Source organism: Podarcis liolepis (assembly GCF_965112155.1).
Source record: "Podarcis liolepis genome assembly, chromosome: 6".
Classification (NCBI taxonomy): Eukaryota; Metazoa; Chordata; class Lepidosauria; order Squamata; family Lacertidae; genus Podarcis; species Podarcis liolepis.
Genome location: NC_139559.1, coordinates 90,130,348 through 90,151,558, shown reverse-complemented (window position 1 = coordinate 90,151,558; position 21,211 = coordinate 90,130,348). Strand labels below are relative to the sequence as shown.

The 21,211-nt window shown below is 45.4% G+C and overlaps 1 protein-coding gene across 2 annotated transcripts in view; it reads left to right on the top strand.

Moving 5' to 3' along the window:
* The window catches only part of TPR (translocated promoter region, nuclear basket protein), a 68,265-nt gene that overhangs the window by 32,621 nt on the left and 14,433 nt on the right, over positions 1–21,211 (top strand). For both annotated transcript variants that reach the window (XM_083506702.1, XM_083506701.1), the window contains exons 24-40: positions 3,037–3,240; positions 3,348–3,532; positions 5,024–5,171; positions 6,396–6,533; positions 6,805–6,936; positions 8,164–8,294; positions 8,601–8,811; positions 9,134–9,280; positions 10,095–10,293; positions 11,861–12,066; positions 12,849–12,910; positions 13,826–14,034; positions 15,626–15,898; positions 16,419–16,567; positions 17,909–17,992; positions 19,772–19,963; positions 20,961–21,095. In XM_083506702.1, coding sequence (XP_083362828.1) covers positions 3,037–3,240; positions 3,348–3,532; positions 5,024–5,171; positions 6,396–6,533; positions 6,805–6,936; positions 8,164–8,294; positions 8,601–8,811; positions 9,134–9,280; positions 10,095–10,293; positions 11,861–12,066; positions 12,849–12,910; positions 13,826–14,034; positions 15,626–15,898; positions 16,419–16,567; positions 17,909–17,992; positions 19,772–19,963; positions 20,961–21,095 — 2,805 coding nt within the window. The remainder of the gene's footprint in view (positions 1–3,036; positions 3,241–3,347; positions 3,533–5,023; positions 5,172–6,395; positions 6,534–6,804; positions 6,937–8,163; positions 8,295–8,600; positions 8,812–9,133; positions 9,281–10,094; positions 10,294–11,860; positions 12,067–12,848; positions 12,911–13,825; positions 14,035–15,625; positions 15,899–16,418; positions 16,568–17,908; positions 17,993–19,771; positions 19,964–20,960; positions 21,096–21,211) is intronic.

The window sequence follows — 21,211 nt, the reverse complement described above, 5'->3', positions numbered from 1 at the left end:
GATGGTCTGTATCTGGTGTTCAGCAGCAAACTCCTTGCTCATAAAATTGCAGGAGCTGCCTGAGTCCAATAGCGCCTTTATTTTTAGGGGGTGCCCATTCTGCAGCTCTAGCGACACTTCAATCACTAGAGCAGGTCGAGGAGCTTCTGGCACGGGCACTTTCACTGCTCTTTGGCCTGGCTGCAGTGCCCCAATTGTGGCAACCAGGCGTTGGCTTTTACCTGCTCCGCTCCCCCTTCTTCTCCCCCCTCAACAGCTCCCACCATCCCTTGCCATTCCTTCCTCTGGGGGCAGACTCTGGCAAAGTGGCCTGGCTGTTGGCAGAGATAGCATTTCCGGGGGCCCTTTCCCTCCTTCTTAGCTCCCTCGCTGGTTTTTGAAAATGCGCGCGCGCGCGCTGTTCCGATTTCCATCGGCTCTGCCGGCGGGAAAGCTGGCTCAGGAATGTCTGGAATGCGGAACTCCTTCCAACGTTCCCCTCTCCCTTCCCGCCTCTCCAAGGCTCTTGCCTCCTGCCGCGCTCCTATGGTCAGCGCAGATTTGGTCAGCTGATCCATAGACTCCGCCCTGGGGCTCCGTGCCAGCTCGTCTTTCACCCCCGAAGAAAGACCTTCTTCAAATAGCATTTGAACGGGTGCCGCCGATAAATCCCAACTCAGTCTGTGAATCAGCATGGTAAACTCAGTCCAATATTCACGGACAGATCGACTTCCCTGCTTACAAGCCATTAGCTGTCTGCGCACCACCCCTTCCTCAATATCGCTGGAAAACATGATATCCATTGCACGAAAGAACTTCATTGTGTCCTTTAGTATGTCATTGTGCGTTGCCATTAGGGGTCGAACCCAGTCTCTAGCCCCCTTCTCAAGATGCCCAATTACAAAAGCAACTCGCGATTCCTCATCAGGGAACTCATCGAACTGCACATTAAGGGCATATTGCATCTCTGTCCTAAAAGCATGGTAGTCCTTGGGGTCCCCCCCAAATTTCTGCACCAATCCTGGTACCTTTCTGGGGAATTGCGTGGCTCTCCCCTTCTTGTCTGCATCCTGAGCCCTTCTCTCCTCCAACCTCGCCGTCTGCAGGGCCAGTTGAACCTCCAACGCTCGGTATCTATCTTCCAAGCTTGGACCAGCTCCAGCCCCTGCTCCTCCGGTTCCGGTTGGTTCGCTCATGATGCCTTCTCTTGCACAGGCAGCGTACAAAGACTGTCGGACTGCTGTGAGGGTTGGATTAGCTGCTTGTGCGTGAAAACGTGCTCCCTCAGAGTTTGTGCGACCCCACAAACCTCCGTGTGTGACGGAGCTCCTCAGACATGTCTGCTCTAGTCACTAGTAGAGTCCGACAGTGGCTGTCTGCGGAAGCGTTTCCAGCAAAGAAGTTCCTTAACGGAAACGCGTCTCCTGGACTCACGGCGTGACAGTTTCCTGCGAGGTGTGGGTCTCCCTATGGGAGATTCCGATACCTCCCCACTGTTCTCGCTGGAAGCCTCCCTGAGCCCTCCCTCCTGCTCGCATTCCCTCAGAGACCCACTCCTCCCCCTGCTGGTCCCTGCTTCAGCAGTTGAGTCTCTTTCATCCTGCCTGAGTCCCTCCACCACCTGATGCTCTGATGGCAGTTCCCTGACACTTACACATATGGTTCTTAAATGTAAACTATATGCTGATCTCCGTCAGCAGTTCCTAGATCAACTCTGCATCCCCAAATGGAAACCAGAGGTCATATATTTTCTATTATTGGGGAATAATCAAGAGCTCACCAAGTTAGTGGCTAAATATCTTCATCTGGTTTTTTGTCGTCAAAACACATTGCAGATGTCTGATCTCCCTGGAGACCTAGAGATGTAATGTTAGACTGCTTTGCCTCTTTCATTTGACAAATGGTTTGTGTCACTGGGAAGGCAGGAACTCTGTATTGATTTGCTATGGATGTTTGTATGTGATGCCAATAAAAGGTTTGATGATGATGAAAATTTTGGGGGGAGGCCCCATTGGCGAAAGAGCACCTTGGGTTACAACCTGTTTTGGTTTACGAGCGGACCTCTGGAACAGATTATGGTTGTAAACCAAGGTACCACTGTAACTGAATGTTTAGTTTATTGCATGTTGGTCTGCACTCATTAAAATGTGAAGCATCAGTGTCTTATTCCTTTTTGTTAGAATGACACTGTAATAATAAATAATAAATTTTATTTATATCCCGCCCTCCCCAGCCGAAGCCAGGCTCAGGGCGGCTAACAACAATCAAATAATCAAATAGTCACACAATCTAAAAATATTTCATTATAAAAATTAATTAAATCAAATTGATGGCAACCAATTAAGCAAAATTCTGTGCAGGTTGCCAGAGGAGGGAGTCAGGCTGCGCCCTGACCAAAGGCCTGGCGGAACAACTCTGTCTTGCAGGCCCTGCGGAAAGATGTCAGGTCTCTTGTGACAGAGCATTCCACCAGATTGGAGCCGCAGCCGAGAAGGCCCTGGCTCTAGTTGAGGCCAGCCTAACCTCTCTGAGGCCTGGGACCTTGAGGATGTTATTATTTGCAGACCATAGGTTTCTCTGTGGGGCATACCAGGAGAGGCGGTCCCGTAGGTACGAGGGTCCTAGGCCGTATAGGGCTTTAAAGGTTAAAACCAGCACCTTAAACCTGATCCTGTACTCCACCGGGAGCCAGTGCAGCTGGTATAGTACCGGATGAATGTGATCTCGCAGCGAAGACCCCATAAGGAGTCTCGCCGCGGCATTCTGCAATTCTATATCGCTTGGGAACTTGTATGCAAGCTTATGTAATCAGTGGGCTCCTGCTACAAAAAATAAATCTGTCTAATCTAGAATGCAGTGGTGGAAAACTCTTGTATCCTAAATTTTAGGAGAACCAGCAAGGCTGCTTGGAATAGGCTGGGTTTTGTTTTCCCCACTTAAACTTACACATCACTTTAGTGACAAAATGAGAACCTTTAAAGTGCAGGAGGCCAGATAAAGTGAATTTAATTCCTTAAAAGTTCAGAAGTGGTGATAGCTGGGTGTTGTTTTTTACAGGCCAAGATAGCAGCGGAAGCACAAAATAAATATGAGCGGGAGCTGATGCTTCATGCCTCTGATGTTGAAGCCTTGCAGGCTGCCAAAGAACAAGTTGCTAAGAATTCCGCAATAAAGCAGCAACTTGAGGAAGCTGCCCAGAAAGCAGAAGCTGCATTGAGAGAGAGCAGAGCTTCGTGGGAAGAGAGAGAGAGAATGTTAAAGGTAACTTTTCCGACTGTACAAGTTTTATACATATGTGCAATCCTGAAAGCGGGTGGCATTAAAAAATAAAATCTTCTGAAGTGATCAGCTTTCATATTCTCTTAAAGGATGAAGCTTCTAAGCTGGCTTCTCGCTGTGAAGACTTAGAAAAACAGAACAGACTGTTGCATGAACAGCTGGAAACTCTCAGCGACAAGATGATGTCTTCAATGAAGGAAGGCATGCCAGGATCATTAAATGTGTCTCTCACTGAAGAAGGAAAATCACAAGAACAGATAGTGGAAATTCTCAGGTGTGTTATTTAGTGTATGGATCTGATTTCATTCCCAGGCCCTAAGGAAGCCAGACTATCCTCCACCAGGGCCAGGGCTTTTTCAGTGACTGCTCCAACCTGGTGGAACGCTCTGTCCCACGAGACTAGAGCCCTGCAGGCCTTGATATCCTTCTTCAGGGCCTGTAAGACAGAGCTATTCCACCTGGCCTTCAATTTGAATTGGCCTGATCGTCTATTCCCTTTTCTATGAAGAAACCCTTTCTGGGACCCCACATTTAAATTCTTCCCTGGTCTCCTTGCTGGCCCTAGTAGGACCAACTTGGCCAGTTAGCCCTGGTGATGTCTACTGACTGGGGTGGTTTTGTTTTGTTTTCCCCCAAAATGACCCCTGAATTTTTGAATTTTATTGATATTGATGTTGCATTTTATGTTGTATTTTATGCTGTTATTAAGTCACATTTTAATCAATGTTTTATATTTGCTGTTAGCTGTCCTGAGCCCAGTTTTTAAACCGGGAAGGGTGGGGTATATAAAATTATTATTATTATTATTATTATTATTATTATTATTATTATTATTATTATTAATTAATTTATTTATTTAATTGGCAAAGTAATGAACCACAGGAGTGCACAAAGTGGGTAAGCTCCAGAAAATGTGGGCTACAAATCCCCAGAGAACAGGGCAAGGGATGATAAAGTCTATAATCTACAACATTTGGAGAGAGCACCATCTTTATTTTTATTACTGTTATAAGCTGCCCATTTGACTGGGTTGCCCCAGCCACTCTGGGTGGCTCGCAACAAAATATTACCTGTACCCTGCTTCAGAGCCCATTTGCAAATGTTTCAAGGGGATTTTTGAAATTCCTAGTATTTGAGCAGATTTGACAAAATCAAAACTTCTTCCCAATGGTATAGAAGGTCATCTGGTTGGGATTTTGCTCCACCTTGTGGTCGAAGGCAGGGGGTAGGCTTTTGTGGTAAGCAGATGGCTCATCAAGAATCTGGTTTGCTCTCCTTCTTTCACTGAAACAATTGTGATTTTCTGGAGCAGTTGAAAGAGCCGTATTCTAGTGGTCAGGAAGAAGAAGCAGGATTGTAGACGCACTCCTTTCTTGCACTCAAATCCTCGCCCCGTGTGTCTTCTCCCTCTTGGGTATCTTATGTGGCCATTGCTAACTGAAGGGTGCTCCTAAACTCCAATTCAGAAACATGGCTTAAACCTTAACCAAGGGTAGCAATGCACACATATAGCAATGCACACACAAACACACTGGTAACATAGAATAGTCCGACAACCCACTTTCAGATCCTAAACTATATGATCTCGCACTGTGTCTGCATTTGCCTGTAATAACATTATAGGGCCAAAACAAATCCCAATATCAATTAGCCCAGTGGTCATGTTTTCCAACTTCCCTTTAAAACCCAGCCATTTTTAGCTTTGCAGGCTAAACAGTGTTTCGTTGAGGCATTTAATCTCAAGCAGTGCTTCTTTCCACCGCAGGTTTATACGCAGAGAGAAGGAGATTGCGGAAACGAGGTTTGAGGTGGCACAAGTGGAGAGCTTACGGTACCGCCAGAGGGTGGAACATTTGGAAAGGGAGCTCCAACAGTTGCAGGAAAGTCTGAATGCAGAGAGAGAGAAAGTGCAGGTATGTATGCGTGTGCCCGTGGTCACCTTTGGTTAGAAGTTAAGGGAAGTAGTTTCCTTTGCATATTGACACTTCAGAGTCCTCCTGGAAACATTCCTGTCCTATTGACAGACATGCAGTTTATTAGGAGTGCTGCTTGTTTTGTTGGTAATAGCTGGAGAACACCTCTGGCTTGCTTTCAGAAACACGACTATTGTTACATACAAAGAATCTGAGATAATTTGCCTGTGCCGAAACATCTGGTGTTTGACGTGAAGATGAATGCTTAGATTTAAGTTGGCTTCTTTAGAAAACCATGAGATTCCTCTGAGAAGATTGGTGGTGGTGGCCAAGATTCCCTGGAAGACCACTGGTCAATTCTTTTCTCTGCATTGCAAAGCCACAAGGAGTGTGGGCTGTGATCATGCAATGAACCCACAATTCACGTGGGTCAAAACCCAGGCTACTGTTCTATGAGAACTTACTGTGACAAATGGATGCTTCAGAATGTTTGTGCGGCAGAGATGTTCATTGATAGAGCTATAGATAGTTTTGAAACCACTGGGTTCATGTAATGGGCCAAAGGCTGATCAGTACAGACACCTGGTAAGGGCCTGGAGTAGGAGAACCTTGTTAGATACCACAGTGGCCTTTCATGTTTGAGAATTGTGCATATATGCGGGTGGCGCTGCGATCTAAACCACTGAGCCTCTTGGACTTGCCGATCAGAAGATTGGCAGTTTGAATCCCCACAACGGGGTAAGCTCCCGTTGCTCTGTCCCAGCTCCTGCCAACCTAGCAGTTCAAAAGCATGCCAGTACAAGGAGATCAGTAGGTATCACTGTGGCGGGAAGGTAAATGGCATTTCCATGCGCTCTGGTTTCCGTCACAGTGTCCTGTTGCTCCACAAGCGGTTTAGTCATGCTGGCCACGTGACACGGAAAGCTGTCTGTGGACGAATGCTGGCTCCCTTGGCCTGAAAGCGAGATGAGTGCCGCAACCCCATAGTCACCTTTGACTGGACTTAACCATCCAGGGGTCCTTTACCTTTTTTTTTTTTTTACCTTTTATTATATATATATATATATTGCTTGCTCTGACAGTTAACTTTGCCGAATTAACAGGGTTAATGAACGCACTTAATAGTTTCCCAAGTAAATTACAATGGCCCTCCAGATCGCATCTTCCTGAAAATGTGGATATTGATACACAGGTTTGGGATTTCACTATTGTGTTGAATTTTAGGTGACAGCGAAAACAATTGCTCAGCATGAAGAACTAATGAAGAAGACTGAGACCATGAATGTTTTGATAGAAACCAACAAGATGCTGAGGGAGGAGAAAGAGAGACTGGAACAGGAACTGCAGCAAATGCAGGCAAAAGTCAGTATGAATTTTAAATCTAGCTTTCAAAACCCTAAAACATTGAAAACCACAAATTATTGAACAGAATGAGAAATTACAGAATATGCACTTAGCTCCCACTGTGTCAAACCATAATTTACAACCTGCAGTAATTTGAGACCTTTGAAAGTTTCAAATCAAGGAGCTGTTCATTCACTGAGACACGACGTTAAACTCTGGATGTGAAGATTTTGGCTGTACCAGGAAACAAAGTCACTCGGAAGTAACTTCTAAACCGTTATGTGTTCAGGTGCGTAAACTGGAAGCTGATATCCTGCCTTTGCAAGAGTCTAATGCTGAACTTAGTGAGAAGAGTGGGATGCTTCAAGCAGAGAAGAAGCTTTTGGAAGAGGATGTCAAACGCTGGAAAGCACGGACCCAGGTGAGCTTGCCTTGGATTCAAGGACTATTGTTTTGCAATGCCTCAACAGGACATTTCTCCAGAGTACAGTAAGGAGGTCCCCACTCCAAGATGGGTGAAAATGTTACATAATAGAAGACCAAGAAAGGGGAATAAGACAATAGATATGGTATAAGATTTGGGCAGGTTTACACTTTTGCTTAGACGGAAAGAAGGGAAGCATTTAAGACGGGTCTGCAACCCGCGGCTCCGGAGCCGCATGTGGCTCTTTTACACCTTTGTCGCGGTTCCGGGGCGGATACTAGCGAGGGGAGGAAGCGCATTGTGCGCCCCGACACTCCCCACTGTGGCGGGCGCTGTACTGGCTGTGACGTCGCATGGGGGCGGTGCGTGCGTTAGTCACACACCGTCCCGACGTCACCTTCCCGCCCGCTGTCAGATCAGACATTTAGGTAAGAAACAATATATGCAGTGTTATATTTGTTTTAAATGTCGTAATGGTTTTGCGGCTCCCAGGTTTTTTTTCTTCAGAAACGGGTCCAAGTGGCTCTTTTTGTCTTAAAGGTTGCAGACCCCTGATTTAAGAAAGCTAAAAGCATTAGGAGGCATATCTACACTAAGGTAGATATTATTGGGTGCTCCTAGAAAGATAAGTATTGATCAGAGTGAGGGAGGATGAAGAGGGAAGGGATTTTTCTCTTCCTTTAGGCAATTACAAGTAGGCAGCAGTCCTGAATCACATGAAGTTTTCAGAATGTGTTGCTGTGTGTTTTTCTTTGTGGATATTTTATATTTCGAAGTTGTTGTTTTTTAGTTTCGTTACGTATGTATAGCTATATATTTGTATTGTATTTGTTATCTTTCTATAAACCACTTAAATACACTGCTGATACTAAGTGCAATATACCGTATTTTTCGCTCTATAAGACGCACCAGACCACAAGACGCACCTAGTTTTTGGAGGAGGAAAACAAGAAACAAAATATTCTGAATTTCAGAAGCCAGAACAGCAAGAGGGATCGCTGTGCAGTGGAAGCAGCAATCCCTCTTGCTGTTCTGGCTTCTGGGATAGCTGTACAGCCTGCATTTGCTCCATAAGACGCACACACATTTCCCCTTATTTTTTAGGAGGGGAAAAGTGAGTCTTATAGAGCAAAAAATACGGTAAATATACGAAAGAAACCAGATGAATAGGATAAATTGCACACACAAAAAAAAGCTCGCTCATGGGTAAATTTCTTCTTGCAGCATTTATTGAGCCAACAAAAAGATACAGATATTGAAGAGTATCGGAAGCTTCTTTCGGAGAAGGAGGTGAACACCAAACGCATACAGCAGATGAGTGAAGACATAGGCAGGCTTAAAGCAGAAATTGCAAGGTAAACTTCAAGGAATGTCTTAACATTTTGGAGATGCCAAATACTTGATAGTAGAAGCACCCATTCCTATCAACATTAAGTTCTTGTTCAGCAGTTATTCTAATCCTGATATATTTGTTCAGCCTTTACCACAGGTGCTGGTACTAGTAGCAGCAGTGGATTCATACCATAAGCAAGGACCCTTAATTTTTATTTTCATACCTCTTTTAAACTGCTCGCGTTTTCCAATAATAAAAGGCAGCAGTATACAGAAAGTAGCTCTCTCTGGTTTCCGTTGTGTTAGAAGTTCTTTCAATTTTTGTTAAGGTCAAATGCTTCACTGACAACAAGTCAGAATCTGGTCCAGACCCTCCGAGAAGATCTGGCAAAAACAAAAACTGAAAAGGACACCCTTCAGAAAGATTTGGACATTAAACTGGCTGACATCCAAGAGAAAGTTAAAACGATAACACAGGTCAAGAAAATTGGACGTAGATACAAGACTCAGTATGAAGAACTGAAAGCACAACATGACAAGGTAGGTTTTAACTTCTGATAAGTAAAATGGAAGAGCTCTTCCATATAAATTTTTTGAAAATTCAGCTAGTCTTCATTTTTGAAAATTCTGCTTCTGGGGAGGCTGTAGGAATGTAGAATGTTTGAAGTTTTATTCTGTTTAGTATTCTGTTGGGAGCCACCCAGAGTGGCTGGGGAAACCCAGCCAGATGGGCGGGGTATAAAAAATAAATTATTATTATTATTATTATTATTGAATGTACAACCTGCTGTAATTTTGGTTAATAGCTTGCATAATACCGATCCCATTCACCAACGCAGATGTTTACTTTCCAAAATTTTAGGTGATTGCAGAAACATCAACTCCATCTTCTGCAGAACAGCAAGAGCAACATGCTTCAGACAAAGAAATCCAAGAAGTGAAAGAAGCTCTGAGCCAAGCTGAGACCAAGATAAAAGCCTTGGAAGGACAGATTGAAAATTTACAGAAGGTGGGAGAGACCTTTCTGAGGTCCATATGTGTCTGTAGCCAACTCCCAAAATGAATAATCAGCTTACCAAAAAGACTGAGGTGGGATGTTGTGCTTGTATGATGGGGGACCAAGTTTAGATCCCTGGATGGCTGTGAGGTTTGGCCCAGTCATGCTGTTTCAGCTTAACCTGCCTTAAAGGGATATTCCCAGGTGTGCTGCCCTGAAACCATTGGGGAATAGTAGGTAGTGGTGAAAAAATACCATAGAAAATCGTTTGTAAGTGTTTCAGAAAACATTACACCACAGGGAGAAGTTACCTTTGCAGTATAAAGGTAAAGGGACCCCTGACCATTAGGTCCAGTCATGACTGACTCTGGGGTTGCGGCGCTCATCTCACTTTATTGGCTGAGGGAGCCAGCGTTCAGCTTCCGGGTGATGTGGCCAGCATGACTAAGCCGCTTCTGGCAAACCAGAGCAGCGCACGGAAACGCCATTTACCTTCCCGCCAGAGCGGTACCTATTTATCTACTTGCACTTGACGTGCTTTTGAACTGCTAGGTGGGCAGGAGCTGGGACCGAGCAACGGGAGCTCACCCCGTCGTGAGGATTCGAACCGCCGACCTTCTGATCGGCAAGTCCTAGGCTCTGTGGTTTGACCCACAGCGCCACCCGCGTCCCTCCTTTACAGTATACTCAGATTCAAACACCCAATGCTCTTACAGCTCTTAGATTGTCTAGGATCTTCTCATAGAAAGCTTGCGCTACTTCACTAATCACCCAGTGATTGAAAGCAGTTCTGTATCCTGAAGTTTCCATGTCTTGCTTTCTGTAGACGCTCGGCGAGAAGGACACCGAAGTAAAAAATCTCCAGGAACAGGTAGCCCAGCTTCAGTCAGAGGCTTCCCGTCTTCAGCAAGATCTACAGGAGAAAACATCACAAGAGGAGCAGCTCAGGCAGCAGGTTGCTGAGAAGGAAGAGAAGATGAAGAAGACGCTTCTGGCTGCCAAGCAGAGGATTGCACAGTTAGCAGGTGAATTGCCTGGCAGTTCTTTCGAAGCAGTTGCCATTTTTAGTTCTTCGGCGTAAGGTTCCAGCTTACGGGACACGGGTGGCGCTGTGGGTTAAACCACAGAGCCTAGGACTTGCTGATCAGAAGGTCGGCGGTTCGAATCCCCACGACGGGGTGAGCTCCCGTTGCTCTGTCCCTGCTCCTGCCAACCTAGCAGTTCGAAAGCACGTCAAAGTGCAAGTAGATAAATAGGTACTGCTCCGGTGGGAAGGTAAAGGGCGTTTCCGTGTGCTGCTCTGGTTCGCCAGAAGCAGCTTAGTCATGCTGGCCACATGACCCGGAAGCTGCACGCCGGCTCCCTCGGCCAATAAAGCGAGATGAGCGTCACAACCCCAGAGTCGGTCACGACTGGACCTAATGGTCAGGGGTCCCTTTACCTTTACCATTAAGGTTCCAGCTACTTGATCAAGCTAGAAGCTTACATAAGAGAGAGTCCACTTTGTCAGGTTCACAAAATGATTTCAAAAGTGTGTTTGTATAAACAGACAGATGCACATGACATCACATCTAATCCTATTTTCTTCTCCTAAAATATTCCATCCTTTATTGCTGCTGCTTTTGTAAACATGGCTTAGCCCTATCCAGATAATCAGGAGTTGTATTTGGTATGGGGACAGGGAACTCTGCCAGCAGAGAAGCCCATCTCATAACCATGCATTGAATGCTGCATTATTTCACAGTAGAAATAGAACTGGGAGTCAGTTGTCCCAGCAGGAATAATGGGCATAGTTAAGCTTGCAGGAACCTGCCAGGAAATAATCCTCCTTCTCCTAAGCTAAGTGCTGTAGTATGAAGAGGAGAAAAGCAGCTGTATCTGTTTACTGATGAGGCCAGAGCTGTTTGCGGACTCTCGTTTCCTGGTAGAGCCAGAGCCAGAATTAAGGGACACTCTTCTCCCAGAGATGGCAGATTTGAGCCGGCCCCACGTCTGGTTAGGAGTCGTTTGTGATTAGTACCAGTATTCTGTTAATGCAAGGGCCCTATGTATAGAGCTCAACACATGTTGACGGAAACCTGCAGGCTGCGTACTCTTGAGTGGTGTTCTGCTTGCATACACACTCATTGGGCAGATATAATACCCGACATGGATTTTGGATTGGAGGGGGTTCCTGATCCAAGTCATTGTAGCCCTTGAACATTTGCATAACACCATGTTAAAATGGAAATGTTGAATACAGTGGTACCTCGGGTTAAGTACTTAATTTGTTCCGGAGGTCCGTTCTTAACCTGAAACTGTTCTTAACCTGAAGCACCACTTTAGCTAATGGGGCCTCCCGCTGCCGCTGCGCCGCCGGACCCCGATTTCTGTTCACATCCTGAAGCAAAGTTCTTAACCCAAGGTACTATTTCTGGGTTAAAGGAGTCTGTAACCTGAAGTGTATGTAACCTGAAGCGTATGTAACCCGAGGTACCACTGTATTAGGGGACCTGCAGGGACAGAGCTCTTCATGAAAATGCTGTTTTCAGAATTCCTGTATAAAGAGACATAGTAAGGAGTTTCGACTCGCCTTCCTATACTTTAATTCAGGTGCAAAGGAACAGCTGACCAAAGAAAGCGAGGAGTGGAAACAAAAGAGCAGTGCACTGGAAGAGCAGAAGACTGAGTTGGAAGTGCGGATGAGCGCACTTAAATCACAGTATGAAGGCCGCATTTGCCGCCTAGAGAGAGAGCTCCGAGAGCAGCAAGAGAGGCACCACGAGCAGCGAGATGAGCCAGCAGAATCTACCAATAAGGTAGGGACGCGGGTGGCACTGTGGTCTAAACCACTGAGCCTCTTGGGCTTGCCGATCAGAAGGTCGGCGGTTCAAATCATCCATGCAATGAAATGAGCTCCTGTTGCTCTGTCCCAGCTCCTGCCAACCAGCAGTTCGAAAGCACACCAGTGCAAGTAGATAAATAGATACTGCCTCGGTGGGAAGGTAAATAGCGTTTCCATGCACTCTGGTTTCTGTCACAGTGTTCCATTGCACCAGAAGCAGTTTAGTCCTGCTGGCCGCATGACCTGGAAAGCTGTCTGTGGACAAACGCCGGCTCCTTCGGCCTGAAAGCCACAACCCCATAGTCGCCTTTGACTGGACTTAACTGCCCAGGGGTCCTTTACCTTTTTTTATTTTTAACTGATAAGGTAGACAATTTGTGCAGCTCTAATTTTGTAGTTTGATACCAAATTCCCATCCACTAAAGCTGCTACTAGATTAGTTGTGGTGGTTGAGGGGTATGGATTTTTGAAGATGGCATAGAATCATAGAATTGTTGAGTTGGAAGGGACCCTAAGGGAAATCTAGTCCAACCTCCTGTAGTCCATGACAGATGAATATCCAGCTTCTGCTTAAAAACCTCCAGTGAAGAAGAGTCCACCGCCTTCTGAGAATAAATCAATAAATCTGTAATAAAAACACAAATGTCAATATTCTGATAATAATCCAGTAGAATGCAAGACTCAGCTGCTATTTCATACAATCATTTGCACTGATATTTTGAATCCTGTGGCTTACTGAAGCATTTTGTCCAATAGGCTCCAGAACAGCAGAGACAGATCACCCTTAAATCAACTCCTGCTGCAGGTGACAGAGGAATGTGAGTTTTTGTGTTCATTCTTTCATATCTCTGTCGATCCTTCCCACTCTTGTTTTATAAGCTGCTACTAGCACAGGGCGATACGAAATTAATTGTCTGAAACCAGTATGACGGTCAAACTACAATACAGGTTTCCAACTTTCTGAGCTAGTGGTATATTGCGGCTCCCCAGCCACTGGCAGCACAGCTCACTTCCCCCCTGCCAGCCTGTGCTGTGCTGGCAGCAGCCTGGAACCCGTGATGTATCTATTACCAGCTCAAATTGCCTTGATCAGGTGAGCAGGGGTGGGGCTTTGTTAACTGCTCCACTGAGGGATGGGCAGCCGTTTAACGAAGCCCTCTCCTGGGGGCTTGATCAGCTGAGGGACTGGTAGACGGGAATGGGCTGGGTGGGGAGCCTAGATACTTTATACATCATAGCCGCCTCTGTTCTACACATTAGGGACGCGGGTGGCACTGCGGTCTAAACTGAGCCTCTTGGGCTTGCCGATCGGAAGGTCGGCGGTTCAAATCCCCACGGTGGTAGTGAGCTCCTGTTGCTCTGTCCCAGCTCCTGCTAACCTAGCAGTTTGAAAGCATACCAGCACGAGTAGATAAATAGGTACCACTGTGGCAGGAAGGTAAACGGCATTTCCATAGGCTCTGGCACTTGTCACAATGTCCTATTGTGCTAGAAGTGGTTTAGTCCTGCTGGCCACATGACCCAGAAAGCTGTCTGCGGACAAACGCCAGCTCCCTCGGCCTGAAAGCGAGATGAGCGCCGCAACCCCATAGTCACTTTTGACTGGACTTAACCATCCAGGGGTCCTTTACCTTTACCTTTCTACACATTACTCCAGTGAAGACTGTTTACTTGCATATATTTGCATATATTTAGAATAATATCTAACAGGTACAACTTTGACTTTTATCTAGTGCTAGTACTTCAGATCCACCGACAGCCAACATCAAACCAACTCCTGTTGTATCTACTCCAAGCAAAGTGTCAGCAGCTGCAATAGCTGGGAACAAATCGACCCCAAGGGCCAGCATCCGCCCAATGCTGACTCCGACAACTGTCACAAATCCTACATCTACCCCAACGGCCACAGTTATGCCGACAACACAGGTGGAAACTCAGGAAGGTACATTACTGATCAAAAGGCTTAACAATGTACATGATGAATAGTCATTTTTTTAATGTGTAATTTCTAGGATTCTATATGCCTGTGCTGGTCCCGTGGGTTACCCGAGAGGCGAGGTCCAAGTCCGGTCCGTGGTCAAAGGTGCAATGTGGAGGCAGTCCATAGTTGCTGAAGCTGGGTGCAGGGCAGGGAATCGGGTGAAGTCAGGGACAGGCGTGCAAGCAGGGAGCCAGGGCGGGTCAGGAGCTCAGGCAGGAAAGCAGGACAGGGTTCAGGCAGCAGCTAGCAACCAACAATGTTGCTCCCGCAACTTGGGTCTGGGGCTGGCCGGCTTTTATCTGCCCCGAGGCATTAGGGCGGCCCCGATCCTCAGGTGACTTCTCTCTCCTGGCCTGGAGGCGAGCACTCCTCCTGCGGGAACTTAGTTCCCTCTGCCTCTCTGCCCTGAGCCTCTGCAGCTCAGGAGAGGCTGGAGGGTTACCGGACCCAGAGGCAACATCAGCTTCCTCTGATGGGGCTGAGAGTGGAGCACTTGCAGGCAGTGGGTCCTCCATCACCTCAGGGGCCAGAGCAGACTCAGCTGGTGCCTGCACCTGAGGATCCTGCACAGGTGAGGACCCTTCAGGCTCAAGCCCCAGCTCCAGCTCAGCTGGTTCTGGAGGCGGGGAATCCTGTGCAGGCTGGGATCCCTCAGGTTCAGCATCCGAGTCCAAATCCCAGGCCATCACAATGCCAAAGTATCATTAAAAGCATTAGAACACAGAGGCATATTTTGCCTCCTGTACTGTTTGTGAAGCCATTCAATTCATATAGCGAGGAAACTCTTCTGATTGTTGAGGCTGGGATTTGATAGAATGAACATCATAACATAAAGTGCCCTAGGTAGTGTTTTTTTCTGGGGGGACGCATACCCCTAAACATTTTGTGAATCTTTGTGCTTTTGTTCATTTACTGTGTTTATTTTTCCCAATTTGAACCATAAAATGGTGATTTTCTTGAGTCAAAATGAGAGTACCCCAAAACATTTTTTAGGAAAAAAAGCACTGGCTTAGGGTGGAATGTTCATGATTGCAATCCCGGTTCTTGGGATGTTCCTATATCAAGGATTTTGTGGAACCTCCGTGCTCTTCTTAAAAATTAAACCCTGAAAATCTATATTGCTTTTTGTAGAAATGGAAAGCTTCCACTGTAGTTGCAAAAACCAGTTTGAATTTTGAAAATGCCAAAGGGAAAGAAACAGGAAGTGAGGAACAGTACACAGAAATGCCTAGGTCCGTTAGTCTTCTCAAAGGTAGTTAATAGAAAAGAATAATGCTGTAGTAGGCAGGTGATGGGTTTGTCGCGTTCATTAAAGTAGCATGCATATTAACTTTCATACAGCTGAAATGTACAATTCTGGTTTGTAGAAAGGACTGTCCCCTAGTCTATAGGTTGTGAGGCATTTCACTTGATTCTGTTGTCAGTGCCGTTCACCTTAAATAACAGGAAGTGAGATGGAGTTTATTTCAGAGCTGGGTACCAGCTTTCTCATTTTTTGAAAAAGTTGAATATTATGTGGCTGGAACTAAAGATTACAACAATTTTATTTCAGCTATGCAGTCGGAAGGACCAGTCGAACATGTTCCAGTCTATGGAAGCACAAGTGGATCTGTGCGCTCCACAAGCCCCAACGTCCAGACCTCTCTCTCCCAGCCCATCTTGACAGTTCAGCAGCAAACTCAAGCGACAGCTTTTGTTCAGCCCACTCAGCAGAGCCATCCCCAGATAGAACCAGCCACTCAAGACCCACCCCCCACAATTTTGGAGGTGGTACAGAGCTCACAGATAGAAAGACCGTCTACTTCGACAGCAGTATTTGGCACAGGTTGGTTAAATTTCCTAGATAAGAAGCATTAAGGGCTTAACCTGGCCAGTTTTCCTTCTGTAGACTTGGGGAAAGCACTAAATAAACTTTGGTTTTTATTTAAATATATAATTTTGAATTCGAATTAAAAGAAGTACTGTATTTTTCCGCTCTATAAGATGCACCAGACCACAAGACGCACCTAGTTTTTGGAAGAGGAAAACAAGAAAAAAAAAATATTCTGTATCTCAGAAGCCAGAACAGCAAGAGGGATCGCTGCGCAGTGAAAGCAGCAATCCCTCTTGCTGTTCTGGCTTCTGTGATAGCCTTGCAGCCTGCATTCGCTCCATAAGATGCACACACATTTCCCCTTACTTTTTAGGAGGGAAAAAGTGAGTCTTATACAGCAAAAAATACGGTAATTTTAAAGTGCCAGCATCAGTCTTTAAGGTGCTCCTCAAAAAAGAAAGCCACAATTGTTTGTTTTTCTTTGTGCCTTGGGCAAAGTGTGTTTTGAATTTAATGAAATTTTCTCCTTAAGTTTCAGCTACGCCAAGTTCTTCTTTACCCAAACGCTCCCGCGAGGAAGAAGATGATAGCACAGTTGAAAACTCAGACCAAATTCCTGAGGAGATGGTTGATATGCCTCTTGCAAAGAAAATGAGAAGTGTTCAAAGAGTTGGGCCAGAGGTTTGTAAGAAGAAGAACGGCACTAATTTAGTTGTGTTTCGTTATGGGTATCACAATTGGGCTAGGAAAAGAGGGAAAATTGTCCCAGAAAGCTGGATTTTAAAAGCTCTGAAGAATTTGGAATGGGTGGTGACAAATCTGTCACATCACCCAGTGTCAAATACAGTTGGCAGGTTCTGTTGGGTTGTTCTGCTTTATTTGACTGCAGGCTTCTCATTTTTACTGTTCAAATTTCCATGATACCTGTATGGTGTGTGCGAACCTTCATTGGGTCAAACTAGAAGTGATGTGAATTGTGTGCACATTTTTTGTTATGTAAATATCAGGTGCTGAGGAAAGGCTGAGCAGTGTTGGGAATGGGGACAGGGAATTTCTCCCTTCCATTGCCTTGACAAAAAAAACCCTCTTCAAAGCTGCTACAGTATTTCCATTTCCAAGAGAGATTTTATTGCCACCAATGAAGGCTTCCTTAGAAATGGAGATAGCAGCTGTAGAGACATGATACTTAGTCAGGAACTTGGTCACGAAAGAGCCCTGGGGCTGATCAGCAATGCCCTGATCTTTTATGTACATGCCAAATAACACACAATTTGAATTACATTCATGGAATTAACATCACATCTACTTGGGCCCAGGGATACCAAACATCGTACTTGGTGTCTTTTCAAATGTAATACTTTTCACTGAAATCATGACACACTTTCAGTTGCCAGACATCAAATGATGAGTAATCAAGTAGTTGCAGGTCAAACGATCCACATTCCTGTTTTGACCAAGCCCTTAGTATAAATAAGAAATAAATCACATTTTTGCAATAACGAACTCTAGAAGATATGAAAAATCCTCTTCTTGATGATTGGGGTTTTTTCTGTTCTGTTCATAACTACATAGATTGTAGAGCATTGACTTTAGTGTGAATTTTGAGTTGGTTCTCATAGATAGGTGGAATACAGTGGTACCTCCGGTTACATATGCTTCAGGTTACATACGCTTCAGGTTACAGACTCCGCTAACCCAGAAATAGTGCTTCGGGTTAAGAACTTTGCTTCAGGATGAGAACAGAAATCGTGCAGCGGCGGTAGCGGGAGGCCCCATTAGCTAAAGTGGTGCTTCAGGTTAAGAACAGTTTCAGGTTAAGAACGGACCTCCGGAACGAATTAAGTACATAACCAGAGGTACCACTGTAGCTGCTTAAAAATTTGCTGCTATGTTTTTTGCCTTGTACAGTGAAGAAACCCAAGTAGAACATTGCAATACATGGCATGTATTGCGGGTGATCTTGACGTTTCCCCCATCATCTGTCACTTAAATTAGTGTTAACAAATTGACGTCATGTTTCAGGAGGAGGTGACTGCGGAAGAAAGCACAGATGGAGAAATAGAAGCTCAAGCCTACAATCAGGATTCTCATGATTCCATTGGAGAAGTAAGCAAGTCTTTCTCTAACCAGGGGGACAATTTTGCATCTCATGCTTATGCCATGGCAGGATTCAGAAAAGTCTGTGTGCATGAGCTGGGCTGGGGTTCCCAAGATGGCACTGCTCCAGAGTCCTTTGACCTTTATTCATGTGATCTGCTGGCAAGAGGAATAGTAAAAAAGAGTGTGCTGGGCACATTTCTTCAGAACACAGGCTAAGCGGGGGGGGGGGGTCGCCCCGGGTGCAATCCCTGAGGGGGTGCCTGAGGGATCCAGCCCATGCGTGGATCACGGCGGCACCCCCTTGGGCAAATCGCTGCAGCGCCCTGTGCACAGATCACAGCGGCACCCCCCTGGGTGGATTGCCCTGTCCCCGTGGGTGGATCACCCCGCCCCCGCTGTTCCGGGTGCCGGCTAGCAAGCTACGCCTCTGCTTCAGACCAATCCAGTTCCTTTATATTTAGCTATAAAGCTGATTTCTGACCAGTAGAGAGCACTGCAATGAAAGATGCACCCCACTGTAAAGGTAAAGGGACCCCCTGACCGTTAGGTCCAGTTGCAGACAACTCTGGGGTTGCAGCGCTCATCTCGCCTTACTGGCCAAGGGGGCCGGCGTTTGTCCTCAGACAGCTTCCGGGTCATATGGCCAGCATGACTAAGCCGCTTCTGGCGAAACCAGAGCAGCAAACAGAAACGCCGTTTACCTTCCTCCCGGAGCGGTACCTATTTATCTACTTGCACTTTGACGTGCTTTCGAACTGCTAGGTTGGCAGGAGCTGGGACCAAGCAACAGGAGCTCACCCCATTGTGGGGATTCAATCCGCCGACCTTCTGATCAGCGAGTCCTAGGCTTTGTGGTTTAGACAACAGCACCACCCGCGTCCCACGGCACCCCACTGTAGTGATAATCAAAAGGAAGGTTTCTGTAGAATTCAATGGTGAATATTATACTGGGGGAGGGAGGTTCTGATGGGAAGATTCAAAGGGCCACATTACCTTTTTACATTATTGGCTGACACACAGTTCCACTAGTACTATAAAAATTCCCAGGTGACTCATAGTAAAATTCTACTTTGCCTTAAGAGGCATGTTGTCGGTCGGATGTTCCAAAAGATAACATCAGCTGTACTTCCGCTGCAATAGACACCCTTTAAGTGCTTCATGTTCTGAACCATAAATGTTTGTGAAGTTTTTACGGTACAGCGTGTGCTGCTCAGTTTTAATTTAACTTTGTCACAAACACAACCTTGCTGTACTGATTGTCTGAAAAGGAGCATATTATGTTACTGTGAATTAGGTTATTCGCAGATCTTAATAGTGCATCCTCTTGTTTTCAAATGCTAAAAGTGAGGAAAACCTTAGGCTTGTTATTACATGCTGTTAGCAGGGTCTTCCTTACAGAGTTCAGGGGGGAAAATATTTAAATAAGCGTACTCTTGAGCGAGAAGCCTGAACAGTGCTTTTTTTCTGACCAAAGTTCTCCAGATATACAGTGTATGGCCTAAGATTAGTATTCTTGCTCCTTTTGCAAGAAACAGCACAAGAAAGAAAGAAAGCTTCCTGGCAAGTAATAGTCCCAGCTAAAGTAAACTTTGATCACACTGACAATAGGATCCGGAGTATTGACACACTTCAAGTCTTTCTGGTTGGCAAACTAGAAATTTTGGCTCAAAATCAGATCACATAGACTTTTTATATAATATCGGCATATGGCAAATGGCTATAAATCCTGGAGGTACTCCTCCTGTTGGCATTACTTTGGGTTTTATTCGATTTGTCTTGACTTAGGGCGTAACACAAGGGGACTACACTCCCATGGAAGACAGTGAGGAGACTTCTCAGTCCCCACCAATAGATCTTCAGTCAGATCAGCAGAACACAACATCGTCCCAGGATGGCCAGGGCAAGAGAGATGATGTCATTGTTATCGACAGTGACGATGAAGAAGATGAGGATGAAGAAAATGATGGCGAAGCAGAAGTATGTGTGTGTGTGTTGTAAAATAAAAATATTTCTACATAGCATAAGTTGCTACTCATTTGTTGCACATAAATTACAAGGGCTCTATAGTCCTTTTCAAGAGTGTTTGATGTTGTTGTTGTTGTTTTGCATTCCCTGTAAAAGTGTGTATTGCACATCTTAAAATGCCTTAGACTAGGAGAAGAGTACCGTATTTTTTGCTCTATAAGACTCACTTTTTCCCTCCTAAAAAGTAAAGGGAAACGTGTGTGCGTCTTATGGAGCGAATGCAGGCTGCGCAGCTATCCCAGAAGCCAGAACAGCAAGAGGGATTGCTGCTTTCACTGCGCAGCGATCTCTCTTGCTGTTCTGGCTTCTGAGATTCAGATTTTTTTTTCTCTTGTTTTCCTCCTCCAAAAGCTAGGTGCGTCTTGTGGTCTGGTGCATCTTATAGAGCGAAAAATACGGTACTTTTCTAAGCCAATAAGGCAGTTCACCTTAAACTATTATCTTCCTCAGTGCACACCAAGAAAAAGAAGGCTGTACATGTTTAAATGTTCACTGTTCCCCTAAGTGTTAAATATTTACTACCTGAATCGGATATAGTTTGCAGATAATTTAGAATGATATTTTGGTTCTCCCTCCTTTTTAAAATACAGTTCTTAATTATTACCAGGTACATAAGAGTCTGGAAGAGGGATCTAGAGTTGTGTAGGTTGAGTATGCCGTGGCTGCAGCCTAGCTGATGCCGCCATTAAAATGTATGAATTTGACTCAGATGCAGAAGGCAGCGACACTTTCGTACTCCCTGCTCTAAGAGCATTTCCCCCTCGCACACCGCAACCAAGGGCCAAAACTTTTAAATCCCTGCTAATAATCTGCAGCTCTGTGCAAGAGCCCAGTCCTCTTTCATTACTCGCACCACATCCCACTTTTCTTCACACAAGAAAGCAAATGATTCTGAACAAAATTTTAAAATGGGTCTGTTTAATTTCTCAAATGTTAATTGTTGCATTAGGAGTATGAAGACGAGGAAGAGGATGACGAGGATGATGAAGATGAAGACACAGGAATGGGAGATGAAGGTGATGATAGCAACGAAGGCACTGGGAGCGTCGATGGCAATGATGGATATGAAGCAGACGATGCAGAGGTAAAAACAAAATTGTGTGTTTGGCGTTGAGCAGATAATTGTCATGTTATACTGACAGTGCGTCTAGTTTGATCCCGAGGAGAAAAGATTTCTCAAAACGATTGGAAGACCAGCGG